General features: G+C 38.8%; 1 protein-coding gene across 1 annotated transcript in view; it reads left to right on the top strand.

The window, feature by feature from the left end:
- The window catches only part of TXNRD1 (thioredoxin reductase 1), a 55,876-nt gene extending 29,204 nt beyond the window's left edge, over positions 1-26,672 (top strand). Inside the window, exons 5-16 of the mRNA XM_068400565.1 lie at positions 4,396-4,468; positions 4,583-4,702; positions 5,491-5,633; positions 5,762-5,877; positions 7,661-7,886; positions 10,623-10,715; positions 12,482-12,558; positions 14,220-14,376; positions 17,309-17,416; positions 19,337-19,432; positions 21,612-21,746; positions 24,976-26,672. Coding sequence (XP_068256666.1) covers positions 4,396-4,468; positions 4,583-4,702; positions 5,491-5,633; positions 5,762-5,877; positions 7,661-7,886; positions 10,623-10,715; positions 12,482-12,558; positions 14,220-14,376; positions 17,309-17,416; positions 19,337-19,432; positions 21,612-21,746; positions 24,976-25,038 — 1,407 coding nt within the window. The 3' untranslated portion in view covers positions 25,039-26,672. The remainder of the gene's footprint in view (positions 1-4,395; positions 4,469-4,582; positions 4,703-5,490; positions 5,634-5,761; positions 5,878-7,660; positions 7,887-10,622; positions 10,716-12,481; positions 12,559-14,219; positions 14,377-17,308; positions 17,417-19,336; positions 19,433-21,611; positions 21,747-24,975) is intronic.
- The last annotated feature ends 862 nt before the right edge of the window (positions 26,673-27,534 follow it).

Here is a 27,534-nt window from a genome sequence, read left to right as displayed (position 1 = left end):
TCTACTCTGCCCTGGTGAGGCCGCATCTGGAATCTTGTGTCCAGTTCTGGGCCCCTCAGTTCAAGAAGGACAGGGAACTGCTAGAGAGAGTCCAGCGCAGAGCCACGAAGATGATTAAGGGAGTGGAACATCTCCCTTATGAGGAGAGGCTGAGGGAGCTGGGTCTCTTTAGCTTAGAGAAGAGGAGACCGAGGGGTGACCTCATTAATGTTTATAAATATGTAAAGGGCAAGTGTCATGAGGATGGAGCCAGGCTCTTCTCAGTGACATCCCTTGACAGGACAAGGGGCAATGGGTGCAAGCTGGAACACAGGAGGTTCCACATAAATATGAGGAAAAACTTCTTTACGGTGAGGGTGACTGAACATGGAACAGGCTGCCCAGAGAGGTTGTGGAGTCTCCTTCTCTGGAGACATTCAAAACCCGCCTGGATGCGTTCCTGTGTGATATGATCTAGGTAATCCTGCTCCGGCAGGGGGATTGGACTAGATGATCTTTCGAGGTCCCTTCCAATCCCTAACATTCTTTGATTCTGTGATTCTGTAATTAAAGGAATCCACAGTGGTGCAGAATATAACAGCTCCTAGAGTTGTCATTATCCCAAACATTTGAAACTTGCTGAAATTTAACGTAAGTCAGTAACTCTCTTTTACATCAGTGGTTAGGCACACTTTGCCTCTTGTCAGTGTGGTAGAATTGACTATTTAGAAGTGAATTGAGCATTCCTAGAAATAAAATTATTTCATTGCTCAAGACCTGGACCTGGATTATTCCTCTAGACAAGAGATGTTTCTGTTGTTCTTGAGAAGTGACGGAGGTCATTGAGTTAAAGAAAATGAGAAGAAAATATTTCAGCATGGCACTGGATTCACACTAAACCTTGGTTCCTTAGAAGATGTTCTGTTATAATGGAAGAGTGCTGAGTGGTGGACTGGAATGTGCCGTATGTCCATAATCTATTTTGGTAGTTTACTACTTTACCATCAATAGGGGCACTATTTTCATGGCGTAGTATAGAAGACAAGATAAAATCTATAAAAATTCTGAGAACCCACAAAGAGATCCAGACGTTGGTTTTCAGAGGATGGGGATGTTTTAGGACAGAAGAGAGTAACAAGAGTAAAAGAGAGCTTGCAGTAATGCAAAAACAGTTTGCAGTGATAAAAAGCGATCTGTTGAAATTTCCGTAAGGAGGCTGCTCTGCTTTGTTGTATGCCTATGCTAGGTTGTGAAGCTACAGCAGTGATGTTTATTGCATCATTTTTCAGCTCTGGGACAGAAAAGGTATGTAGCTAGGAAGATAAATTGCCTTATTCCTTCAACTCAGTGTATGAAGTATATTGCTTCTTAGTGTTCTCAAGTGATTGTAGAGTGGAGCAGACAATGAAGTCAACGTCACTATCAGTAGCAATGTGTGTATTTCAAATCAAGTTAATGAAGTGAAACTGTTTTACTGACTTAGATTATTCAGGTCTTTTTTAGCAAATTAATGTACAATGCTTTAAAAAGCAAAACAAAAGGGAAAAACCCAACTACACAGCTCTTATACCAAGTTCCAGATATCTACACTCAAGTTTGTCATTTCCCACAGCATTCTCCTGGAGAAACTGGCTGCTCATGGCTCGGATGGAAGTACTTTTCACTAGGTAAAAAACTGGGCGGATGGCTAGGCCCAAAGAGTTGTGGTGAATGGAGCTAAATCCAGTTGGCGGCCGATCACAAGTGGTGTTCCCCAGGCCTCAGTGTCAGGGCCAGTTCTCTTTAGTATCTTTATCAATGATCTGGACAAGGGGATCGAGTGCACCCTCAGTAAGTTTGCACATGACACCAAGTTGGGCAGAAGTGTTGGTCTGCTTCAGGGTAGGAAGGCTCTGCAGAGGGATCTGAACAGGCTGGATCTATGGGCCAAGGACAATTTTATGAGGTTCAACAAGGCTCAGTGTCAGGTCCTGCACTTGGGGCACAACAATCCCATGCAATGCTACAGGCTTGGGGAAGAGTGGCTGGAAAGCTGCCTGGTGGAAAAGAACCTGGGGGTGTTGATCGATGACCGGCTGAATATGAGCCAGCAGTGTGCCCAGGTGGCCAAGAAGGCCAACAGCATCCTGGCTTGTACCAGAAATACTGTGGCCAGAAGGACTAGGGAAGTGATCATCCTCCTGTACTCAGTACTGGTGAGGCCGCACCTCGAATACTATGTTCAGTTTTGGGCCCCTCAGTACAAGACAGACATTGAGGTGCTGGAGAGAGTCCAAAGAAGGGTAACGAAGCTGGTGAAGGGTCTAGAGCACAAGTCTTATGAGGAGCGGCTGAGGAAACTGGGGTTGTTTAGCCTGGAGAAAAGGAGGCTCAGGGGATACCTTATCGCTCTCTACAACTACCTGAAAGGAGGTTGTAGCGAGATGGATGTCGGTCTCTTCTCCCAAGTAACAAGTGATAGGACAAGAGGAAATGGCCTCAAGTTGCGCCAGGGGAGGTTTAGATTGGATATCAGGAAACATTTCTTCACCGAAAGGTTGTCAAGCATTGGAACAGGCTGCCCAGGGAAGTAGTGGAGTCACCATCGCTGGAGGTATTTAAAAGCCATGTAGATGTGGTGCTTAGGGACATGGTTTAGTGGTGGACTTGGCAGTGCTAGGTTAATGGTTGGACTTGATGATCTTAAAGATCTTTTCCAACCAAAACAATTCTGTGATTGTAATTTAACTACGTTGATTATATGCGTGCTTTTCACTATGACACATGCAGCTTTGTATGCACGTCTTCCCTTTCCTCTCTACATTCTGCTCAGAGCTTGTTATTTTGGAGGCATGTCTTCATGATGAGTGAGTGCAAACGCTGCCAGGCTGGCTCTGTATAACTCAGCCACAGACCCAGACCAAAGTCCCAAGCCACCACTGTCAGTTCACACAGAACAGCTCCATCCCTAAGCAACCTCGTTGTGTTCATGCAGCACTGCACTGAACCCAGTAAGGTTTGAAAGCCTACGAGGCAGGTTTTGTTACTGTGGGCATATCACTCTGTGAAAGTGGTCATATCTGTTTGTTATCTCTACCAAGGTGGAAACGCAATGCTGTGCTGTATTTTGTGAGCTGAGTGTAAGCTTGGGAATCCATGCATTTTAGTTAGCTAACACTAGTAAACTCTTTCGAGCTGTATATGAGTTGTCATTATAAAGGAGCATTAATAACGCATCTCCGTCCCTCAGCACCTTTCTGAGGAACTTTCTCAGAGGTGTTACTAATGGATAGAAATTAGCTTCTTGGCCAACCTTTAATTGGAAGCAGAAATCCGATACATTAATATTTTCCAAAGGTGTCTATAGCCTGCGTTGTTTGAAATATGATTTGTATTTTGCTTGAAGAAAGATACATTTAAAATTGAAATTCTGATTGTCAACTATTTCGATTAACAAGTATTACTGGTAACATAATGCTGAAGGTGGTCCAGCTCCTCCCAAACAAAACCCAAGGCCTTAGGGTAATATCCTGTGCCTATAGTTGTTATTGCTTACATGTCTAAGAACTCATCATGTGAGGCAGCACAGTTGTGCTTACTCTAAATATCAAAGTTATTTTGCTGCATCCCCTGGGGGAATCTGTCGTCATTGTTTCTCAGCTATGTAGTGCTTACTTAAGTGTTTTTCTCTGGTACCAGTTATCGCTGTCAATTTTTGCCTTTTTCTTAAGAAGCATGAAGGGAATAATGGAATCAATATAGAAATTCCAGTTCTCAGTATCATTTGCACACATGGTTTGTAGATTTGCTAATGAAACTTCTCAGGTGAAATATCATTTAATAAACCACTTTTCTAGTCTGGCTGACATCTGCACATCCTGACAGTAAAGTCAATTTGCCGCAGGTTGACTAACTTGAAGAGCAAGAGCCACTCCTGACAACTACAAATTGTACTCAAAATTGAATGTTCCCTTTTACTACAAAGTTGCTTGAGCACATCCATTGATGATTGCTTATGTCATTGTGTGATGTGGTTTCAAACAAATCTTTGAGAAACTGTCTTTGAAGGGAAGACTGGCCTAATGAAGAATTTGTTAAATATGTTAAAAGTAAATGGCATGTTGGGGAATAGTGTGAGCAGACTGACAGGATGGAGGAGAGAAGAGGAGGTTTGACTCTGAGAGTCTTCTGTGTATCAGCTGGTGCCATGCTGTTCTGTAGCAGGATGAATGCCTATTTTTTTCCCTTCATCTTCTTTTTCCTACTCAGTGCACAGATTAATTCAGAAGATTAATGACTGTCTGGCTGTTCCCTTGCAAATCATTCATTATTACTTAATTAAAAGTCACAAAGCTTTTCAGCAATGCATGATGTTATCGTCTACTCCAAGTTTAACCTCTAATATTTAGATATGTGTCTTATTTAATTTGTTTGCAGGAGGCTGCCAAATATGAAAAGAAAGTGATGGTGCTGGACTTTGTCACACCTACACCTCTGGGAAACTCATGGGGTAAATTTCTCTTCATTGCAAACCTGTTATAAAGGAGCTTTACTCAGAGACTCTGATTCTCCTTTGAGATCAGCCACACTGATGTGAAAAACACATTCTGTTCCTTTCTCTCAGGTCTTGGAGGAACATGTGTAAATGTGGGCTGTATACCTAAAAAATTAATGCACCAGGCAGCTTTACTGGGACAAGCCTTGCAAGATTCACGCAAATTTGGATGGCAGTTTACAGAAGAAGGTAAAGGAGAACGTTTTTTTACAGTTTTCTCATTTGTGCTGAAAATCCAGAGGTTCTTTTCACAGTCAAGTGCTTGTTGCACTTAAGCATATGCTGGCTTTAGCAATGTGAGGCAACTTCAGAGAGATTACACAGAAACTTAAGCACTTTTCAAGTCTAAAGCCACGGGGCTTATTGGCTTGCAGCTATTTATTCATAGCTTCTGATCATGTTAGTATTTGGTAAGATCGCTGTGTGAATAAAAGGAATAAGGTACAACTCCATTTCTGAATGTACACAACATGTAAGGGAATACTCCAGATTGTCCCCTGTTAGAAACTTACTCGTAATTGCAGGCAAGGATTTGCTTCCCCTCAGTCTCTGTCACTACTACGCAAGAAGATGAATTTTACTTTATATTAGCTCTAATGTGCATGGTTATGGGATTGGGATTTATTTAGGGTGTAATCCTGTAGTGGGGAACATGCAGAGGCACCTCTCAGAGATGCATAGTCTTCATTTGTTGAGCAATGTCACCTGCCCACAGCATGTGTCTATAGAAAACTATCAATAATGCAGTAAGGCTAAATTTTTCTGTGTTTCAAGTCGTATCTGTTCCACTGTGACCTCTTGTGTTGTCTAGGGTGATGTAATTCTTTGAATTTCAGTAGAGCTACCCTGGAATAAAAAAGGAATAAGACAAAGGTGACTGGGTCATTAAAAAAATCTGTCTGAGAATACAAGGTTGGCTATGGAAAAAGAAGAACTCACAGACTGAAAGATGAACCTTTCTCTTTTGTTTCTAACAGTCGAACACAACTGGATGACTATGACAGAATCTGTTCAGAATTACATTGGTTCGCTGAACTGGGGCTATCGGGTTGCACTTAGAGAGAAGAAAGTCACATATGAGAATGCATACGGAGAATTTGTCACGCCACACACAGTTAAGGTACTCCCTAGCCATGTTTGCTGGGTCTTCCTATAGCACTTTCTGAGTAGAGATGCTTTTCAAATAGAATAATTTTTCCCTTGATAGGATTGCGAAATACTCACTTCAGACTAATACTTTGTCCACAGGCAACAAATAAAAAAGGAGTTGAGAAGCTGTACACAGCTGAGAGATTTCTCATTGCCACTGGTGAACGACCACGCTACCTGGGTATACCTGGAGACAAGGAATACTGCATTAGCAGGTAAAAACAGGGAGGAATATGAAGTCATTCACTGTGTCTAAATGCTTCACCTGTAAGAAAAAGTGGTGAAGCATGAGCAGGGCTGCTTGGTTTCTGGTTTTCTTTCCTATGTAAATTTTTGTTTGGGGGAAGTAAGCACAGGAGAATAGCTATAGACAGATTTTAAGATGCCAAAAACATTGGTGTCTAGTAGATACCACAGGACTGTGGGTGACTGGCTAGGATTGTTCTGTTTTTGACTGATAACAGCAGTAACCAAGAATACCATAAATCATGTGTGTGACAATCATAAAAATTAATTCATCAGCTCTGCCCCAGTTACCAGTACACCCACTTCCTCTCTATTCCGTATGATCTTTCAGTTCACATACTGAAGTTTTTTTGGTAATGAAGAGCACAGTCTGCTTGGAAAAAACCTCCCTGCTCAAATATCAAGGAAAGCGGGAGTTGCAAAGCAGCTGATATTGTGAAGCCAGTGGAAATGTATCTGTCTTCACACATTGGGGCAGTCTTGAAACTCAGACCAGTTTTTTTCCAGCTACTCAATGAAGTTAATTCAGCTTTTGGGAAAACTGATTTCAAGTGTCTGGTTAGTTGATAAGACCAAGGAATTCTAGCACAATTTTGACCAAAAAAATGTGATATGCAGATGACATGTTTTCATATCAGAGTAACTTTTATATTACCTAATGTAGAAACAGAGATTGGAATTATGGGCTTGCAAACCTATAGCAATGAAATAAATAACTGGCATAATCCCTGTGAAACCAAAACACCATGTTGTATGTTTCCCTTCTAATAAACAGTAGTGAAATTAAAGGTAACAGATAATATAGCCTGTAAAGTGGTGCTTGAAAATAACATTAAGGTGGAAGAGTCAGGAATGCCAGAGTTAAAGACTATCAGATTGAGGCTGTCTGTGTAATCTTCACTGAGTTCCCTGGGGGACAGGAAGTGTGATGTAGCCTTTAATTACACAATCACATTTTATTCCACCACAACATTTGCAGAGAGCATCTTTGTTTAGCCTTTGCAGTTGTTGGCTCAGAAAGAGACACTTATTTTAGATTTAAATCTTTGGAGGATTGCATTGTCAAACTCTGCCCAAGTCTCCGCTGAGCAAGCGTGATGCCTCCATGAGTCCCTGCTTCCTTGAGGAGCCCTGGTTTTATAGTCTAGGTCCAAGGTGTGGTAGAACTGATGTAGCTTGATGAAGCAGTTGAAAGAAATGGAAAGTGGGCAAATAAACATGTTTTCCATCATTTCATACTTCTATCTCTGCCTGTTACTGTGGTTTGCATTAATTTGTTTTGTTGTCTGTATATATTTGACACTGTGTATAATGCTTTAGCAAAAGGATAGTCTTAAAAGAAATGAAGATGGTATTTTTATCTTAAAGATGAATCCCTTCCTCTTCCTTTTAGCTCTCAGGAGCTAAAATTTGCAGCAAAATATTTGAAGCAATGTTCAGAGAAAAAAAAAACCTACCTTTTTTATCAATTTGTCATAAGTTTCTGTAAAAAAAAATGCAAAAGTTTTGTGATGATTCAGAATTTTCTTACTTTTTTTTTGTATGTACTCCTAATTCGAACTTTTTAATCTGTCATGTACTGATCTTGTATTCCAGCTGAATATCCAAAAAATTAAGTTGTTGCGTTTTTTTAGTAAGCAGGAAGAGGAATAAAGTCCTATTCTTACAGAAGAAATTATATAAATATACAGCACAATACATTCTTCTGGTTGTCTCTAACTTTCTTTTCTTTTTTCCCTCTTTTTTTACCAGTGATGATCTTTTCTCACTGCCTTACTGTCCAGGGAAAACCCTGGTGGTTGGAGCTTCCTATGTTGCCTTGGAATGTGCAGGATTTCTCGCAGGTCTTGGATTAGATGTCACTGTAATGGTGAGATCCATTCTCTTAAGAGGATTTGACCAGGATATGGCAAACAAAATTGGAGAATATATGGAAGAACACGGAATCCACTTTATTAGGGAGTTTGTGCCCATCAAGGTAGGCTCAAAGACTACAATTCATTGCAATATACCTATCGTAATGTTTTAAGATGTAAATTATTTTAGTGTATACAAAAGTTAAATTTGCAATACAGGATCTGCTACAATATAGCAGGGGTTGTTTTTTTGTTTTAAACTGAATAAGTCCATGAATCTTATGTAATTGAAAGGTACAATTTAGTCTTAGTATTAAAATTTTGTGAGATTCCAGAATTCATTGTTTTTATCAGAAATAGATGGGTTAGTATATGTTGCATTAAAAATGTTGTTATTCCTGCTTATCCTGGTCCTGCAAATGTTGAATATACTTAATTTCAGCAGTTGTCTTGAGACCTGTGAAACTTCTTGCAGGCTGATAATTAAGCAGATATATAATTTCCTGTAAGATCAGGGCCAGTGCATCACAAATAGTCATATTTTTCATTTTTTCATTGCCAGTTCTCAAATTCTTAGCCAGCAAATACTGCTTATCTGACCAGGGCCAGTGGACTATCCAGAAAAGTAAATGGGCTTTATAAGTATCCTTCTATGTCCTTTACTTGGCAGAGTCCTTAAATATTTGCTCAGTTTTCTTTGAATTCAGTAGGAGTACTGGTGCAGCTAGTTATGTACATCTATAGGCAAATTCAGGCTGAAAGGCGGGTTAGATAAGCTCTGGAGTTTTTCTAATGTAAAATTGCCTTATCAAAGACTTCACAGGGTGTGAACAGTATTTTTCTAAATGCTTTTTCACAATAATTAGTTCTTAATTATTGTGAAATAGGAAATAATGTATTAAGCAGTTTTCAATTTGGCGTTAAGTCAGCGCGTTACCGAGTTTAACACTTTGGGGATTAAAGCATTAAATTGAGTGAAGACTGTTTGTTTTCACCCTTAGCCATATCAAGAGTAGCTTAAAAAATTCTCTTGCCAGTTACCACGCTGTGGATCTGACCCTCTCTCACAAAGTGTAAGAGATTTGCTGTGAGAGGTCAAAGTGGGACCTCCTCTTTGGTCCTTTCAGGGAACTTTGTTTTTTATCCTTGTTTCTGTTGTAGAAATCCTGTGTTGTACGAAAAGCAGGGATGATTATCTAGCTTTTATTTCAGACATAGCTTTTTGTAGGCTGTTCTGGGGGATGTGAAAGGAGGAAGTTGATCTTAGAAGAAACAGATCACTTCAACTAAATAGTGAGTGGTCTCCTCCAAATGCATCCTGCAAGGAGGAGTCCATCACCCTAGTCACAAAATGCACTTTTTTGTATTTTACCCTGCCCCTTCACTACATGTCTTTAATTTCAATAGGAATAAAATATTTGTCCCTGTTTTCAGTTGAGCATATCCTTAAACTTAAATTGCTGGGTATGTTTTTAGCAGGTCTTCTCATCTCTTTCAAACATTGTTTTTGAAGTTATGCATGTGGTGCTTATTAAAAGCCTTCATTGGGTTGTTTGAAGACAGAAAATGAATTGCTGCCTTTGAATAGGAGCAGTTTAACACAGCGATCCTTTAAAGTCGATAGTATGGCAAAGAAGGTTTAGGGTTTTTTAAATTAAAAAGGGGGAAGAGAACTTCATCAGAAATTTTGCTTTTCCTGCCTTCAAATACTGAATATGAGGTAGGAACTAGGACAGCTGTTGAAAAGTTCTTTTTCTTCTGTAGAATGAACACTAAAAATTTCCCAGAATTAAGTGTTGCACACGTACATGTCTCTTGTATGTGCAGCCAGCCTTGGAAAGCAGCTGGGTGCCTTGCTGTTCCTGGGAGGGTAAGGGAAGGACTGTAGCTGAGGATATCCAGTCCTTCCCTTGCGGTCCAGTGAATATTAGTGAGGACAAAAGAGAATCCACCTATGTAGCTTCAAAGTCCATTCACTTGTTTAGTTGATTTATTTGTCAGAGGAAAAAGGAGTGTTTGGGAAAAAAGCTAGTGGTATTGCTCTTTCTGCTTTTTTCTTCTGGTATATGGACAGATGGGTTATGGAAGGGGGAGTATTTTGGGTTTTGTTTTAAACAAACCTTATCTTTTATTACTCTGAAGAAAGTTGCAAAAAGATTCACTTTTTTTCTTTTTTTTTTTTTTGCTTTGATGGAATAGGCAGTAACCTGCTGCATTACTTGAGAGAGTGTGCAACTGGGTCCGTAGCTAAAACTAGGAATATTTATTTCAGCTGACTCTGGGGAACTCTGAAGAGGTTTTTTTCTTAAGCTGCTGGTGTTTTTTCAGCCATTTAGAGCCAGCGGCTGCCCTTTCCTGCAAGGCCATGGCAGCTTTACATGCTGGACTAATACCATTCAAACAGGGCAAAGGCCTGTACTGCTAAGGGCTGGGCTGTGACTGCGGCTTCCCGCGGGTGGAAGGCATGATGGCCCTCAAGGTGCGGTTGAAGAAAATGGCTCATGCTGTTTCCAGGTTTTGCAAGAGTTCCCTTCCTCCTCACCTCCTCTATCCCCAGTTGATACTAGCAGCTCACGTGGTGGGCTTGGACAAGAACTTAGCTATCAATCAACTTTTATAACCAGAAACAAGGTCTTACTGTGTTGGTCATAAGAATAAATGCATGGAGATAAACCAAAATGTTTAAACATGCAATTAGTAATCATAAATCTAGAGAAAGGAGAAAATATCTTTAGAATGAATTATTGAATGGTTAAACACTCATTTTCAATGATAAGATATGTGGTGGGACAAAGATACATTTGCATATCTTTACTTGAAACTAAACCCTTTTTTTTTTTTTTATCCTAATATTGTAGGTTGAGCAGATTGAGGAAGGAACTCCTGGAAGATTGAAAGTTATAGCCAAGTCCACAAAGGAGAATGAAATAATTGAAGGGGAATACAATACTGTGAGTCCTGTCTATATACATAAAGAGCGTGAAATAGCCTTCCGTTTAATGTTAAGACTTTGTGGGGTGTTTTTATCCATAGTTTAGATTTTTTGAAATTATTTTTAATCATTACAATATGCTAATTGCACACAATCAACAGGTAATCGATGTGACAGAAGTCCAGAATCCATAGGTATGAGTCCCACGTGCCTTACCAGATCATTTGCATACTTTTGAATCCTGTTTTTTAGCTTAGGCATGTAGATGAACTTGGTCATGTGCAATCAGTTGCAGGATTTTTCCCTGGTGGGATATTTGTCATAAACAATAAGTAATGATTTAAAATAACTTTCATAGTAACTAAAGCATGTCCTGGAGTTGGCGCAAAACAATGGTCTATGGAAGAGCTAAACAAACAAGTGTCATGTCTTCTCAAGGCCTGTTGCTGATGCAGCATCTTCACAAAAACAACTAATGCCCTGTGGCAAGCCAGTCAGGGAACTTCATTACACACTTAAAACAGAAAAATTGCAGCATGCAGGTATGCCATTATACGTTTGAGTGACTGTTTCCATCACCCCTCACCCCACTCATTTTCCTAGGTCTTGAGGCTGAAAGGAAAAAAAAAAAAAGTTGTGAATAAAATACTTGGAACTACAGAGAATGCATAAAGACAAGCATTTGCCAGCCTGGGATTTTAGACTGCAAACGCTGTGTGCCAGTGACCTCATTTACCTGTACAGTGCATCAATCATCCCATAACAAGGACATGCCTCAGTGCATCTGAGGGCTAATATTATGGGAAAGTTTAACAATAACAACAGTGCTGTTGCACAGTGTTGTAATACTATTTTTCCTGGTCCATAGTAGTGAAAGCTTTTTAGCTAGCAAATCGATGCCATCGTTTCATTAAGGAAACTTATGATTTCTCATTGCTACTACATCATTCACTGAAATGCTGCACTCCTCATAGAAGATAGGAGCTGTGTGTGATGCATTTTAAGACCTTCAGCTCTGAAGATCTGGCATGCTTGGTCATCTAAAGCGTCTTGAAGCAGGTCTCTGTTTTCTTCAGCACAGTTCTTAGTTGTCATATGAGACGCATTGTGTAGTTACCTGGGCAGTTGTCCAAGACTGCAAAGCATGTAGCACTTTTCCTTGTGATGGTATAGGCTGGAACTTGGTTTGCTTGTTAAGGTAGCCAAGTTGATAGGATGGGTATGAATTTGGCCTGATTTGTCCATCATTCTGAACAAATGTTCAAACAAATAATATTCAGCAAATAATATTCTTTGGCAGTGACTTGGCTGAGAGCCTATATAAGTAAAAGATATTTTCTGATCAAAACAAAGTTTATTTTATGGTCTTTTTATTTGCCTAAGCATCTGAGTTTCCTTCCTGAAGAGCCCTTTCCTTGTGGAGCATTTTGGGGTCATCTGCTCTGATAGGGATATGGTATAACGCATCGGTATAAAAGTGCGAGGAAATAAAATAAAGAATCTGACCCTAACTGATTTGTTTAGAATAGTCTTGGGGCATTTTTCCAGGGAAAGCTATTTGCCTGTATTTAATCTTATCATTGAAATCTGGTTTTGTTAGGTCATGGTGATATGTGACTTGTCTTGAACTCGATGAATGTACAATGGACAACAAATGTATTCATGTTAATGTGACCAAGCCTTAGCTACTAATCCTTAGTATATAATGAAAATAATAGGTAGCCACATGCAGATGCACTTTTGAGGTTTTAAAAAGTCAGTAACATGTGCGTTGCTGTTTTGCAGGTGTTGCTAGCAATTGGAAGAGATGCATGCACAAGAAAAATTGGTTTGGAAAAAGTTGGAGTGAAGATCAATGAAAAGTAAGGACAGATATCTGTGCACCACTGAGGAGTGAGCTTGTGTCATTTACTATTGCAATAGTAGTGGTGCATAGACATTCAAACGCTTTGAAGAAAAATTTGTTTCCTGTTTGCATATGCTTGGATAGGAGACTGCGTAGCAGATAGCTGTATTTTCTTCCATAGTACTGCCATGTTTGCTTTTTTTGATACCGAAATGTCAGTTCCTAAATGCCGGGAGTCAAAAGTGTCTGTTCCATTCTGTCTAGATTCACAGGTCAGTCTCAGTTTCTTCCAGTGAGTGGGCTTTCTAGCATCTGTCAGTTGTTCCTTGTACTCTTACTCCTGTCTCTTTTTTTTTTTTTTTCTCTCTCTACCACCTCTTGGGGCAGAGATCTGTTTGTTCATACAGGCTTTTAGTGTGGTGAGTTTTGTTTAAATGTTTAATGTAAATGCTACTATATATTTATTTTAAAATATAAGGTCAAAGTAGCTTTCCTTAAACTCACAGTTGGAGTTGGTGATGTCTTTTAGGTTTTGGAGGAGTTTATTTCTTGCCTTAGAGCAACCCTTGGCAACAATCTGTCTCCTGTAGAGGAGCATTTCATGTTTAATGTAGTGAGGCCATTGCACTAGGGAGTGGAGCCATCGGTACCATTTTCGATATTGGTATCTAAAACATCTTCTAGGCATTTGGGGCCTAGACGATGGCCCCTTTGAAGAAAAGACACAGGACCATGAACTTGACGTGATAGTCTATGGAAAACCAGTGCAGAGGGCAGCTTATATATGAACGCAGTGACTGATGTTGCTGAAGGGAACTGTTGCAATGTTCTAAATAAGTGGAAATTTTGGGCCACTCAAAATTGGCAGACCCATGTTGTCTTGTAGAACAGTACACATCTTTCTGACATCAGGACACCTATTACTAGCTTAACAGAATGAACTATAAAATTATTAGCATAAACTGTATATTTGATAACGAGCAAAATTGAAGAAGTTGGATTTTAATATGGGAATTGCCGCTGGTCCCTCAAGTAACTGTGTGACTGTTTCTGTGCCTGTCTGATTAGGTTTCTTTGTTACATATGTTTCCTGCAGTGATTACTGCACTACCTCATTTATTAATGAAGTGGGAAATATCAATAATTAAAAACTTCCATTAGTTCAGTACACTTATAACTTGCTGGCTGTCCCTTAAGTAGAGTGTCTAACAGTTTGACCTGTCCGTGTGTAGAAGCCTGAAGGGTGAGTTTATAGAAACTACTTCAGCCACTGGACTGGAATTTCAGTAGTGGAGAAATTCTTTTGTCCTGCAGCTTGAGTGGGAGAATGTCTCTTCCTGTCATTCCTCAAGGTTGCCAGTACGCAGCTCAGCTGGTAGCAGATAGTGTTTGAGGAAGGGACTTACGCCTCAACAAAGAATTCATTCAGGAGATAAATCACAACTTCACAGGCTACCTCCTTATCCAGTGTATAAATTCCTGTAGTTTTGGTCAGATTTGTACTGCTTTACGTACTTGCTCAAGATGGTGAGATTGTGAATATGACTTCTTTCCCTCATACTTCAAAGACGTGTCTTTCTCTTAAAGCTAAAGTGCTTAATTCCTGCAAGGCTATTTACACACCCAGTCTTCACAGCAGAGCACTTAGCTCTTTTTTCTTGTTAATTCAAATTGCAGAACAGGAAAAATTCCTGTCAATGATGAGGAGCAAACAAACGTGCCATATATCTATGCTGTTGGAGATATACTGCAGGACAAGCTGGAACTCACACCAGTGGCAATCCAGGCAGGAAGATTGTTAGTTCAAAGGCTTTATGCTGGGGCAACGAGTAAGGTAAGGAACAAATTGCCACAAAACACTGTCATGGCTCTACTTCTAAGTGCAGAGTGCAAGTCTGCTTGTTTATGGATAACTCTGTAGGCTTTTAAAGATTAGCTTTGATGATCACTTTAATTTTCCCCTTGCAAAACTATTACTGCAGATATGTTCTGCTAATTGTGTAGGATGAAATTAATACCTTATGGATTAAGCAGTAGTCTCTTTTTTTCCTGTTAAGAGGTTTTATTTTTCTTTCGGAGTATAATGATGATAAAATTAACTGAGATAATTTAACTTGTTTTTAACTCTACTGCCTTCCCTAAAAGTCAGCAGTCATTCCCATCCCATTAAATGCTTTAATTCATAGGTGGTTTACTGAACCTACCTATGGTCCCTAAATAAAGTGTAAAATGGGTTTGTGATGCTCTTCATTTTCAACATTATTTCCTCTAATTTTTTCACTTCTCATCCATATGTTTTCAATGTAATACATAGTTCTGCTTATAACTGAATATAGACACAAAGGAAGATCAAATGTACCAATAAGTCAGCACATACTTATACCTGCGATGTTGAGTTCATCAATTCAGTGTTTACATTTCATACTATTGCAACTGTAGGTTTCAGTCAAGTTATGCTAGTGCAAATAGGAGTAGCACGGGTACTCATTTACTCCCTATCTTTAAACCAGGAGGAAGGGAGAGTGCCTTTAAAGAACTGTTGTCCAAGCACCATTGACATGGGTGCTTGTCTCGCCTTCATAACCATAGAACATAAGCGTAAAGGTTTTTCTCTTTTAGAACCTGCTGTATTCGTATCAAGTTCAGCTGTTGGTCAGATTTAGAGCTTGATTGAGTTGTTTATTTTAGGTTGGCAGTTATTGCAGTGACAGAATCCTGAATCAGTGTGTATGATGTCATTACATCAGCCAGGCAAAGTTTAAGAAAACCATAGCTGGAGCTAGAATTCTTTTCTTGCTGCAATACTATGGATATGTCTTAATTTACATTTTATGCCAGATAACTGTTTCTCTAGATATGAAAATCCTCAGGCTGACAAAGAAAGCATCATGTCTTTCAGCGAATCCAAGAAATGAGTAACTACTTAGATGGGATCCTGGCTTACATTGCTGTTGTAACAAATCCGGAAAGGGTGATTGTGTGAAACATAATGAAGTGTTACAGATAGGTGGGGAAAGAATGGTAAGCAGCATCCTAGTTGATCCCCCGTCACAAAGGAAATTAGAGTTGAAATCCATAGAAACTAAAATTACTAGAAATTAAGTAGAGCTGACCAGCCTGCTAGTCTGCTATGGCAGAATGTCTAATTTAGTGGATATGGGGAGAGCAGTGGATGGTGTTTACTTTGACTGTAGTAGAGGTTTTTGACACTGTCTCCCATAACATTCTCATAGACAAACCGATGAAGTACAGGCTAGGTAAGTAGAAGTGAGGTGGACTGAAAACTGGCTGATCTGCCAGGCTTAAAGGGCTGTGACCAGCATTGCAAATACCAGTTGGAGGCCGGTCACTAGTGGTGTGCCACAGGGTTGGATACTCGGTCCAATACTGCTTAACATCTTAATTAATGATCTGGATGATGAGACAGAGTGCACCTTCAGCAAGTTTGCAGATGATACAAAACTGGGGGGAAGTGGCTGATGCACCTGATGGTTGTGCTGACACTCAGAGGGACCTCGTCAGGCTGGAGAAATGGGCTGACAGGAATCTTACAGAGTTCAGCAAGGAGAAGTGCAAAGTCCTGTGCCTGGGGAGGTGTAACCCCATGCACCAGCACAGGCTGGGAACCCACCAGCTGGAAAGCAGCTGTGCAGAGAAAGCCTCAGAGGGTCTGGAGGACAAGCTGACTGTGAGCCAGCAATGTACCCTCATGGCAAAGAAGGCCAGTGACATCCTGGGCTGCATCCTGCAGATGCATCCTGGTAGAGCACTGCCAGAAGGTGAAGGGAGACCTTGCCTCTCTGCTTGGCACTGGTGAGACAGGTTGGGATTTTGTGTCCAGTTTTGGGCTTCCCAGTACAAGAAGGACAGAGCAAGTCCAGCAAAGGGCCATGACTGTGATTAAGGGACTGGAGCATCTGGTACATGAGGAGAGGCTGAGACAGCTGGGAATTTTTATACCCTGCAGAAGAGATGGCTTGGGGGGCTCTTACATCAAAGTGTATTTGTACCTGATGGTAGAGAGTAAAGAAGATGGAGCCAGACTCTTTTCAGTGGTATAAAGTGCAAGGATAAGAGGCAATGGATTCAAACTGAAGCACAGGAAAATTCCATTTAAAGATTAAAAAAACCTTTCTTACAGTGAGGGTGGTCACGCCCAGAAGTTGCCCAGAGAAGGAACCTCTAGAATACTGTAAAGCTCCAGTCAACAGGAGTTAGTGTTTGTCTCTCATGGTACGTGACTAGGCGCACAGTATCAGCTCTAGTTCTAGCTGTCCCCCCAAAGTCTGTAGTTCATGTCTTTGGTTCTTTGGCATCGCCTAGGGCCACAGTTAATAAAAAAAATGGTGGGTTTTGATGGTGGTGGTGTCTTTGCAGCATTCCCAGCTAAAAATAGCATGCTTTGTAGAGGCAGTTGAACAGTGTACTTTTTATCTGTTTTAAAAATGTACCAGACCTTTGATCTGGTACATTTTTAAAACAGGGCACTGAACTTCCTCTTCCTTTTAATCTATGCATGTTAATGACAGTGTGGCTTTAAATTGTCTTTCTGTTCTTCCTCTAGTTAACGCCTCTGAGAGAGACAACACCAAAACTGTAGTTTAATTTAAAATGATTTTTTAAATTAAAAAAAAAAGTAGCTTTCAGAATTCCGAATAATCCAACTTTTCTTCTGTCTGAATTTCAGACTGCTGAATTTTTACCCATTGTGCTGATTTTATTACTGTTGTTGTGTGTTTTTTTGATATGTTTTGAATGCCACACAGTGTGACTATGTGAATGTTCCAACCACTGTATTCACTCCTTTGGAGTATGGAGCCTGTGGGTATTCTGAAGAGGCTGCGGTGGAGAAGTTTGGGGAGGAAAACATTGAGGTAAAAGCCTTAGTTTCATCTGGATTTTAAGTTCCCAATTTGTAATTTAAAATAATGTTAAGAGTCGATTAACAACAGCATTCTGTGTTCTGATGTAAGGGCAGGAGGTGGCTAGGTACATTTTTTTCTTCCTTGACAGTTCCTAGACATGTTGTAAAAATAGTCCCTGATTCTGATACCTCTAGTTGCAAATATGTTCTATTTTTGGCAAATAGGGCTTGAAGATGGAATATTTGGTTAAAAAAAAAAGGTTTCTTTGTGTATGCAAATACCTCAGGATAAATTAAAGCTGGTTATGTGTTGGAAGTAATGCATTGGTTTTAATGTCAAAGTGGAGATTTTTGTAGCTACGGTGTGGCAAATTCCTTGCCATGGTGATTTTTACTTCATAGAGCTGGATGTTGTTATACTCATTTTTCCTGTTTATTTTGACTATGCAAGGAGGTATGTGCCTAATTTTATTCATGTGAGTGATCCCTTTTTATTCACTGGGATTGCTGGTCGAGAGTGTAATTAGACATTTGTAAGCACTTAGTGCCTAAGGCTGTTCTTACAAAATACTGTACGGACCACACTGGAGAAAACATGAGGGGAGGGAGTCTGACAATAAACTGAACTTTAACCTCCCGTGAAGATCACCTGAGAAAGCATTATTTGGGGAAATAAGCAGATAAGTGGTGGCTCATAAAGTTGAGAACTTGTCTCCCTCTTAGCTTTGTCAATTATATTTTTTAACTTGAACTGTGGAGAAAAGATGTAAATATGACTTAAAATGGCAGTGTGTCAAGTACTGTTAATCTGACTACAAGGCAGGGGTTTAAATTCTGTTCTCCCCACAAAGTTTGTATATACACAGTCACATTTTTGTTACTGAGTCAAATCCTTGCTGTTACATGTGTAACATTGGACCCTTCTTTGTGGAAAATGCACTTTCCATTTTCAAAGCCATTTTTGAAAATATGCATCTGGAAGCATTTGTGTTGTGGCTAAGTCCTAATTTAGTTTATTCTGACCTTGCTATCATGCCACAATATTTGCTTTTGCAAGCTTCAGTACGATTATTGAGTTGCATCTGTCATTCAGACCTGTTAAATTTCAGTTTCAGACAGTGATGCTTATAAATGCTTTGTAACCCTGTTAATATGGAAAAACTCTGAGCTCTCTCTCCTAGTTTGTGAAGTGACATATTTTTACTGGAGTTGTGATCAATTAAAAACTAAATTTCAAATAGTAATCAGTTTGAGGTTAGCTTGTAATGGGAGCTGTTGAGAGTTCTGAGTAGAACTGTGCCTCAAAAAACCCTGTAATTTCCTGAAATATGTGCTATACAGGTGGGTGAGCAACCTTGTCATCCAGTGATGTTGGCTGGGGCAGACAGAAGAATGTCATTTTGTTTTCTTTTGTTTTAAATGTACTTTCCATTTTGCAGTGATACATAATCTAAGAGATCATGCAAAAAGCATGCCCTCATCTCTGCTAAACCCAGACTCTGGGGATATTTCTTCACTTTTTCTGCTCTGAGAAATATTTTTGCCTTCATCCCAGGTAGACCCAGAGATAATACAGCCTTCCGTGAGGGAAGCTTGTATTTGTCTGGTTTAATGGGAGCACGGTGAACAGCATCCTGGCATACATCAAGGAGAAAGAGTCTCACCCTGATTTCCAGTCTTTCAAATCCTACAAGCATGGCTGATTCCTAATGAAGAGTTATTAGTTAATGGATCATCCTTGCGCAGCATCACAATTGTTGAAAGTTTTTACATGTGTGATGTCCAAAAGCAATTGCAGTCAGTAGTAAAGCTCCACCTTTGGAAGCAGACGAGGCAAATTTAAGACAGTCTGGCAGTTTTTGGATGATCATGCTCTCTGCTGTGAAATTACACAACTGTTTTTTTTTTTTAACCTGTGTTGTATTTCCAGGTGTACCATAGTAATTTCTGGCCACTGGAATGGACTGTGCCATCCAGAGACAACAACAAATGCTATGCGAAGATAATTTGCAATATTCAAGATAATGTAAGTGCATCTTTCCTTCCAGGGAAAACAGCAGCCATATGTTCATTATAGGGACTGTCGATACCACAGCTATAAATAGCTTATTTTAAACAAGTTAAAAATTAATTAAAATTTTTCCACCTTTTGAAATGTAATAAATATTAATAGTGATGCAATACTTCGGTTTATACAAAAATGGCCCTCAGTAAAATAGAAAATTCCATCATTGCCATCGGTGTATGGTGCTTCTTCATATATGTAGAATAAGAATCAAAGCATGTAAAAATGGTTAGAAGTCTTATGTTTTTGTTTTATTCTCCCCTTCCCAAACTGGGACATTCTTTTTCTGGGAGATTCTTCTCTCAGAAATTGATGTCACTCAGAAACCATCACGACTTGTAACCTCTGCAAATTCACATGTGTCTATAAAACTCTTGAGCTCTTTCTAACAGGATTAATGTATCTTGCCTGCACAAATCTCATTTAGAGTGATAATGCCAGGATTATCCTTGGACTAGGTTAAAACTTCCTGGCTGTGGAAATGTACAGTACCTGTTGAAGCACAAGCAAAATTACTAATTGGTCAAAAGAATTGATATGCCCCTCTCTGAATGATCATAATCTCTTTAATAAAAATTTAGTTGATTTTAATAATATGAATTATTATGAAAAATAATAGGCTGTAAAGATGTATTCCTTTTAAGATAGTGGCATGGAGTTATCAGCCCTAATAAAATTTTGGATCTACTTTATCCATTTTCTTTTATCATCAGACAGAGATTTATCTCACTGCAGTTGTTCTAAGCATCACATCACGATTTTGTAAAATTTGAAAACCTGTCTGGTTTTGCCCATCTTCTCTTTCTGGAGGAGTTTGCACTAGTGTGGAAGCCATTTTGGAACCCATGGTTATGTTCCTAATCCAAAGTTACGTAAGAAAATGAAAAGGCTTAATGGTAATTAAAGTGTTTCATTAATTTGTTTCCATTTCTTGTCCTGAAAATGGGGAACATGTTTAAATATCTAAAGGTAGAGCTGCAAGTTAGCCTGGATGAAAAATGTGTTCAGTAACTATTTTAAACTGTAGTTACCCCATTTTTTTTACTATGATTTTATTTTTACATGTGTACATATTTTTAAAGGAAAATAAGGATAATTCTGTTTTAGTTGTTACCTAATTATAGCTTTTCTTAGTTAAATAAACCCTGTCGTAAATCTCAGTCCTGAGGCTTACTGAAAGAAAAATAACCTTTCCACTCTGTTATATGTGATATTTAGTGGGAGGAGCTTTTGATACTCAACTGGGCTACATCTATGCTTCAGAAAATCTGGTTAATGCCCTGAAAACCACTGAAGCCCACAGTAGTTGGCATTTGCTAAAGGATACTTGCTTTTCTTAGAGAAGCAGGCTTTTCTTTAAGAAAAGCAGGTCAAGTCAGTACTTCTGTTGGGTGTTTGCTGAGGATATATGTGCAGTTTGACGTATTTTGCAATGAAACAGTGGTGTAGATGTGAGAAGCATGAAGTAATATTATCTTCCTTGTAACTGGATGTCTTTCAGTTTATTTTGCCGGTCTCTAGGTACATTCTCTCCCAATGACAGCAAACACTGCAACAAGAGTAGTCGTCAGTTTAGTTACACTGCACCTCTCGCTACATCTGTTAGCTGAACCTTTAGCTTGTGGCCCTTTCCTGTAAGCAACTATCAAACTAAAATTTCTTTAATAGATACGCACCATGTGCCAGCCCCGCATAAGCCCTGATGTTGCAAGCCTTTGTGCAATGTGCTCAGCTTTACTTAGGCAAGCAGTTTGTTGAAATGAATGAAATAACTTGCCTGAATAAAATTTAAATGCATGTTTGCAATTTGGACATACACTATAATCAAACATAGATCATGATGTGTGTTAAATTTGTATGCTGCTGATGTGAACAGAGGACTCCTGCACAAAACTTTGTAAGGAAGCTGATTCTTGAGTTCCTAGTTGAATCTTTTCCTTTTCGGAGAGAGAACAAAATTATATTGACTACCTCCCATCTGTTGGTGCTAATGATAGTTCACATTTGTGTGGTTACATTAATTTGAGGTATATTTTGTGAACTGATGATGTTATATACTCTGAGTTAGAAAACCTTACACGTTATCTAAAGAGAACTGAATGCATGACTGTGCTTGCCTTTGATTATCTTTGGTATTTAGGAGAGAGTCATTGGTTTCCATGTCCTTGGTCCAAATGCTGGAGAAGTCACCCAAGGGTTTGCAGCTGCTATTAAATGTGGGTTGACAAAGGAACAGCTGGACAGCACCATAGGAATTCATCCTGTCTGTGCAGAGGTTTGTATATGAAGTCACCTCATATCTCAGCTTTCATAGCGTTCTGGGGTAAGGTGTTGGAAATCTGAATAGCAGAGCTCTATTAAAGAGGTCCAAATTTGGGGTAGGTAGGGTGGTTTTAATATTTAGAAATCTAACACTTAGGTTGAATCTGGGAATTTTATTTTTTTTTGTGTGTTAATTTGTGAAATGTTTATGGTCTCCCCTAATTCAGTGCTCCCTCTACTGGGATGTATAGAATTTTCCTCCTGCTCAAAGATCCATTTATGAAGGCTTCAAATACTATTTCTGCTAAAGTGGTTGTCAAAGCTATTTTTTTTATATATGTGTACTCAAAATAGGCTTATAAACTGGTGCTATGGAAAGGGACCATCTACATGACAATTATTTCTATGAAATTCTACCCTTTTAAAGTTCTCTCCTTTACTCTCTAGGACTTCACTTTTGAACTGAAGTACACGAGGCCACACAACTATTTTTTCTTGTGTTTGTCTTGCTGTTCCTCTTTAATGAAGAGCTTAATTTTCCCTAGTGGGTGAGGGACAGCTCCTCCCAGGTACAAATCAGGGATGCTCCACTGATTTTAGTAGTATTAGGACCAGTTATATGAGCTGAAGGTCCCTGCAAAAACTGTATATCACCTTTGTAGGTCTTTGTACCGAATCTGTGTTTTTACCTGCATGTGTTAGCTACAAAGTTTAATAGAGAGCACCAGGATGGTGGTCTGCAGAAGTGAAGTCCACTTCTCTTGTTTTGTGTTTCCAAATTGATACAGTATAAGCAATATAATATGAACTCCATTAATGGAATGGACTGCTAGCAATCTGAATCATCTTCAAAGCATCTGCAATACAAATTCTGTTGTTTTTTTTTTCTCTAGTATCATCTAATGGTGTTCTTGGAAGCCCTTGAAGAGGGGTAGCAGGTCATTATCTTACCACGGGCCCTGTGGAGGGGGAACTCTGAGTGAGGCATTCAAACCTGTGAACTCAAGCAGGATATTAGCATATGCAGTTTGAAGAGAGGATGATAGTCATAATTTATTCTGGACATCTGAGCTGCTAAAATTGAAACTGAATAGAATGATGATTAGACATAATTTAGGGAGGTAATTTCAGGTAATCATATTTGTTTGAGTGGGGGAGGAAGAAATTGGCTCAGGAGAAATACACTATTTGAAAGCTCCAGGGAACAGCAATCATTTTTAGTGCCGGTCTTCAAAAGTTTTTTTTTTTATGCCTGTTACTTAATTTAATCTCTTCAGCAGTAAACAAAAATCAAAGTGCAAGATGGTACTCTTTGATTAAAAAATGCTTAAAAATTGTTTGGAATTTGTGAGGACTGCGCGTATCTTGATGAATAGAATGATGGATAAAATCGACATTATTCTTATCTTACATCCATGTAAAAACTAAGGAAAATGAAGTCTGATCTGAGCAGGAGAGGGACAGTGTTGCAGGGTCAAATGCTAACATCTTCACTGGCTTTAGTGCTGATTCATTGCTCAAAGAGTGTCCTGTGAAACATGGTATTACTCAACTTGAAGAAGACTGTAAGGCTGAGGGTCCCATTTCTCACTGCTTACAAATTAGAGCCAGATTTCACTTTTCTTATTTGAGCAGCATTTTATTCTGCAAAAAGCCTGAACTCTGAATGGAATTTCTTGCAAGGCAAAGCACAAATAAGTGTGAGCACAGATTGGTAGGACCTCAGCCTTACAGAGAATTACCTCTCAGCCTGGACTGTACCGCAATGCTTAAAATACAGGCGTGTATTATTGAGCATCTGTGTTTAAGATAAAGTGTCTTCTGAAAGCTGGAATGATTCTTCAAGTTAGCTAATGACGGCTTTCCAGTCATTGGATCTAAGGGTTTGTCTTCACTCGAGTAATTAAAAAATTCTGTCAAAAAACTCATGTTTCCAATAATTATGAAATTACTCCCAGCTGGCTTACTGGAGTTAGGGAGCTGTGTGGTCCCTGCAACCGTTGGAACTGGCGAGCACACCCAGAGCTTGCAATCGGACCAAGAAGAAAGCAGATAAATTATATTCTTTTTAATCTTTGTCTTTCAAAGTGAAATAATAATAAATGCTGTCAGTCTGTGGATCAGAACCGAAGAGTTAGAAACCCTGTCTCAAGCCACACATATATTGCTGTTCTTCAGCCATATATATTAGACATGTGTTTGTCTTCCTGATTTACGTGTAATGATTTACATGCTTATAGAAAGTGGAAGAACTATATCCTTTATTGATGTTGTTCTCTGAAGAGCTGCTAACAGCCTTAATGCAGCAAAGCTTCTACTTAGAGAACTGCAGGGCTTTCACATCCCCATTATCTTTTGATACTTCTGCATTATTTGCATAACTGGAATGGGTATATATGTTACTCTGTGTTAAGTTTATTCCTCCTGAGAGATGGCTTTGATGATACTCAATTATTGCAACTTTGAACCATTTAGATAGAAGTGGTTTTGATTTCCTTTTTTCCTTTCTATATTTATGCAAAACTATGCAATTATGCAAAACTATGCAATTATTTGCACAGTAAAGTTCTAATATTAAACAAGGTTTTGTAGAATTTTTCTTCTTGAATTTTGATACCTTTTAATTTTACAATAATTATTCTCAAAAATCTTGTTTTCTTTAATGTGACTTGAAAGCAGTAAAGATTGGACTTTTTCAAACTAGATTTACTAAGTGTTTCTTAGCTAGTGTCCGGAGGATACAAATCCCACACATAATACCTACATCAGCAATCAATAAGTTCCACATTTCTATAATATCTAGAAAGGTACAAAGGCAAAATTTATGTTCTCTCCAGCTGCCGTAGCCTTGAGTTAACTTCACTTTCCCAACCAAGAAGTTATGTTTGGGCCATAAAGACACTTACTCATTAGGTGTACAGACTGGAGTTTATTATTGCTGAGCTTGTTCCCACTGTAAAAATTTTAAGCATTAAGACAAAAGGTGGTAGGAAGTCACATGACTTCCTTAATTCTTTCTTTCCCACTGTAAAAGGACGACCATAAGGTAAATTAAGAGAACAAAGGGTATTTGTATGTGTAGGTGCTGGTTAGTGGCAAGGATTTTGAATGTATGTTTTTCATTATTATTTTATTACTTTAAGAAATGGCTGTGGTTTTGAACATTATGCCCAAGTTGATCTTCTAGAAGAGAAAATTCATTCTGGCCATACTAAAAGTTGTCTTTTTTTCTTTCTCTTAAGGTATTCACCACCCTGTCCGTGACTAAGCGTTCTGGTGAAAATATCCTTCAGGCTGGATGCTGAGGTTAAAGACCCCCATTCTTGTTGTTGCCAGAGACTGACTTTCATTGCAGTGGCTGACTTGTGCGATTCAGAAGAAAGGTTTTGGGACAAGTCATCCTCGGTCATTTGCAGAAATGTGTAGATCTTAACCAGGGCATTCCCTCATCCTAAGGAGAAGAGTCACTTGAGATGGTCACTTGAGATGGTCACTTGAGATGGTCAAGTGACCATCTGGGAGTTGGTCACTTGCAGTGATTGGCTGGCAATTAGCAACGCAATGGGAATGTTGACTGTGGAGCCGTTGCTTAGCAGGGCATTTAACAAATGCTTTCATGAAGTCATAGCCTGAAGCCTGCATTGTCTGGTGGGCAGTGATGGAAGAACTGCTAGCACAGCTGGACAACAATGGTTTTGGTTTGGTTTGATTTGATTTTTCTCTAGTTTCTTACCTGAACAAAGAACTTCTGGACTGAAGAATATTACCACAAGTTCAGATAATTGTGTAGTGCCCCTGTGTATTAGGTTATAACACAGCAATTGCAAGGTCTCCTCATGAGCATGCATTTTACCAGCTCACATGCCTGTGGAGGGGAAATTGTATCTACATGCTCAATCATCAGGAAGAAGATATCCTCAGAAAAAAGTTTAGTACCATCTAGAATAACATATTTCTTGGCTTCCAAACTGACTCCATTGTGACTTTTTATTTTAGAAAATAAAAACTTATTTGAAAAAGAAAAGAGAAACTTATTTGTGAAAACATGCTCCTTGGTGAGAAAGGAAAATACTTTTTATTAAGGCCTTGTTATGCAGAAAGATTGGGTTTTTTTACCCCTGACAGTAACAACCATGCATATAACACAGATGTGATCTTCTTAGCTTTATCTTGCAGCTTATGTGATTATAATTAATCCAATTTGGAACAGACAGAATTCCATTTTGGAATGAATTATGCTTCCAAGAGCTCTGTGTAACCTTATTCAATTTGAATAAATTCGTCCTTTCCAGGTGAGCTGTCGTACGCTGCACTGTTTCGGGTCCGAATTGGCCACTTTGAACACAGCAGTATTGAGACTTTCCTTCAGATTAGTGGGCCTATAGAATCAAAAAACCAGCCCCTCCCAGAACAAACAAGCAAACAAAAGCCCCACCCAACTTCCAAAAAACAATAGTGAAAAATCTTCTGTGTAGATATGGCCTAAAAGCTGTATTTAGTTCCATGTGTGCTTTGTTTTATATTTAATTAAGAAAACAATACTTTTACAACAGATTTTTCCATGGAAAATAACAAGTTCTTGAATATTTCTCCTCTGTTAGATAAACTGCGTACTTATTTACCAAGAAATGGTAAAAATGTCTCTTTGTAATGGAAATGAATGTGCTTTTTGACCGGTTTTTTCATTTCTCTCTGTTTTATCAGAAAGGTTTGGATTACTTTTGTTAAATGGTTCTCAGGAGTTTAGTAGTATGATATGAACTGGGGGTAAATTCTCCAGCCCTCTGAGCAGAATGCCTTATGCCTAAATTTCTAGCTCGTAACAAATTCATGTATTTCTACTGAGATTTCTAGAATAGTGTTTTAAGTTATTTTTATAAACTCCTGCATAACTGAAGGATTTTTAAACGTGTTTTGTATGGTATCAAGAATGGTCTGTGGTGGTATTTTTCTGGCCAGTTTATTAAATAAATTGAACATTTGCACAAACAGATGCGTGTTTTGATGGCTCTTCCAAGCAAAGAAACCAGGTGACAGCAAGCTGGCTTTTTTTTTTAAAGGCCAGAAGAGGGCACCTTGATAAACCCAGCTGTGATTTGTTTCCATCTTCTGAATTTTGAAGGTAGATAATTCTCTAAGAAGCAGGGTTTGGGGCTATTTTATGTGCATTGTTTTGCGTGTTAAACATATGAGAAGGACATATTTAAAACTAAGAAATGAATTAGGAAACCAGCCTTCCACTGTTTGCACTAGCTGCTGTCTATATAACTTTTGAAAACCCAGGAGTACAGGTTCCCAAGCTGTTTGGCAGTGTAGGTGTTCATTATTTAAGCACATGGATAGCAGCATTTTCAAGCAAGTCTGTAGGAAAGTCAGATCCTGGAACGTAGGGAATAAAGACATGTATGAGCTTGGCTTTGCAAAGTTGGACCCACGTGTACCTGTTCCTATGGGTCACATCATTAATAATGTGTGGTTTTGCACTAGTGGCTTACAATAAAGTAGTTGTTTTCAAGTACTTTTATTTTTACTTTAAAATTGTGAGGCTTTTTTTGTAGGGCTTCTTCATTTATTTCTCCAGAAGGAAAACATTTTCAGATATGTTTTTTTCTGTTATCTGTGCATGATGATAAAGATATATTACAACATCACATAAGGATGTATTAAATGCCAAAGCAAAGTATTTAATGTTTTTATCAAATTAAGCATACATTGGGTAATGCATGCTTTGGAAGCATATACTAGAAAATTTAATAAGTTAAATGGTATTTATATTCAGCTCATATTCATTAGTTATTAAC

This window comes from Nyctibius grandis, chromosome 5, assembly GCF_013368605.1.
Source record: "Nyctibius grandis isolate bNycGra1 chromosome 5, bNycGra1.pri, whole genome shotgun sequence".
NCBI lineage: Eukaryota > Metazoa > Chordata > Aves > Nyctibiiformes > Nyctibiidae > Nyctibius > Nyctibius grandis.
Note: the sequence above shows the minus strand (reverse complement) of the source record. Positions and strands in the feature narration are given on the sequence as shown.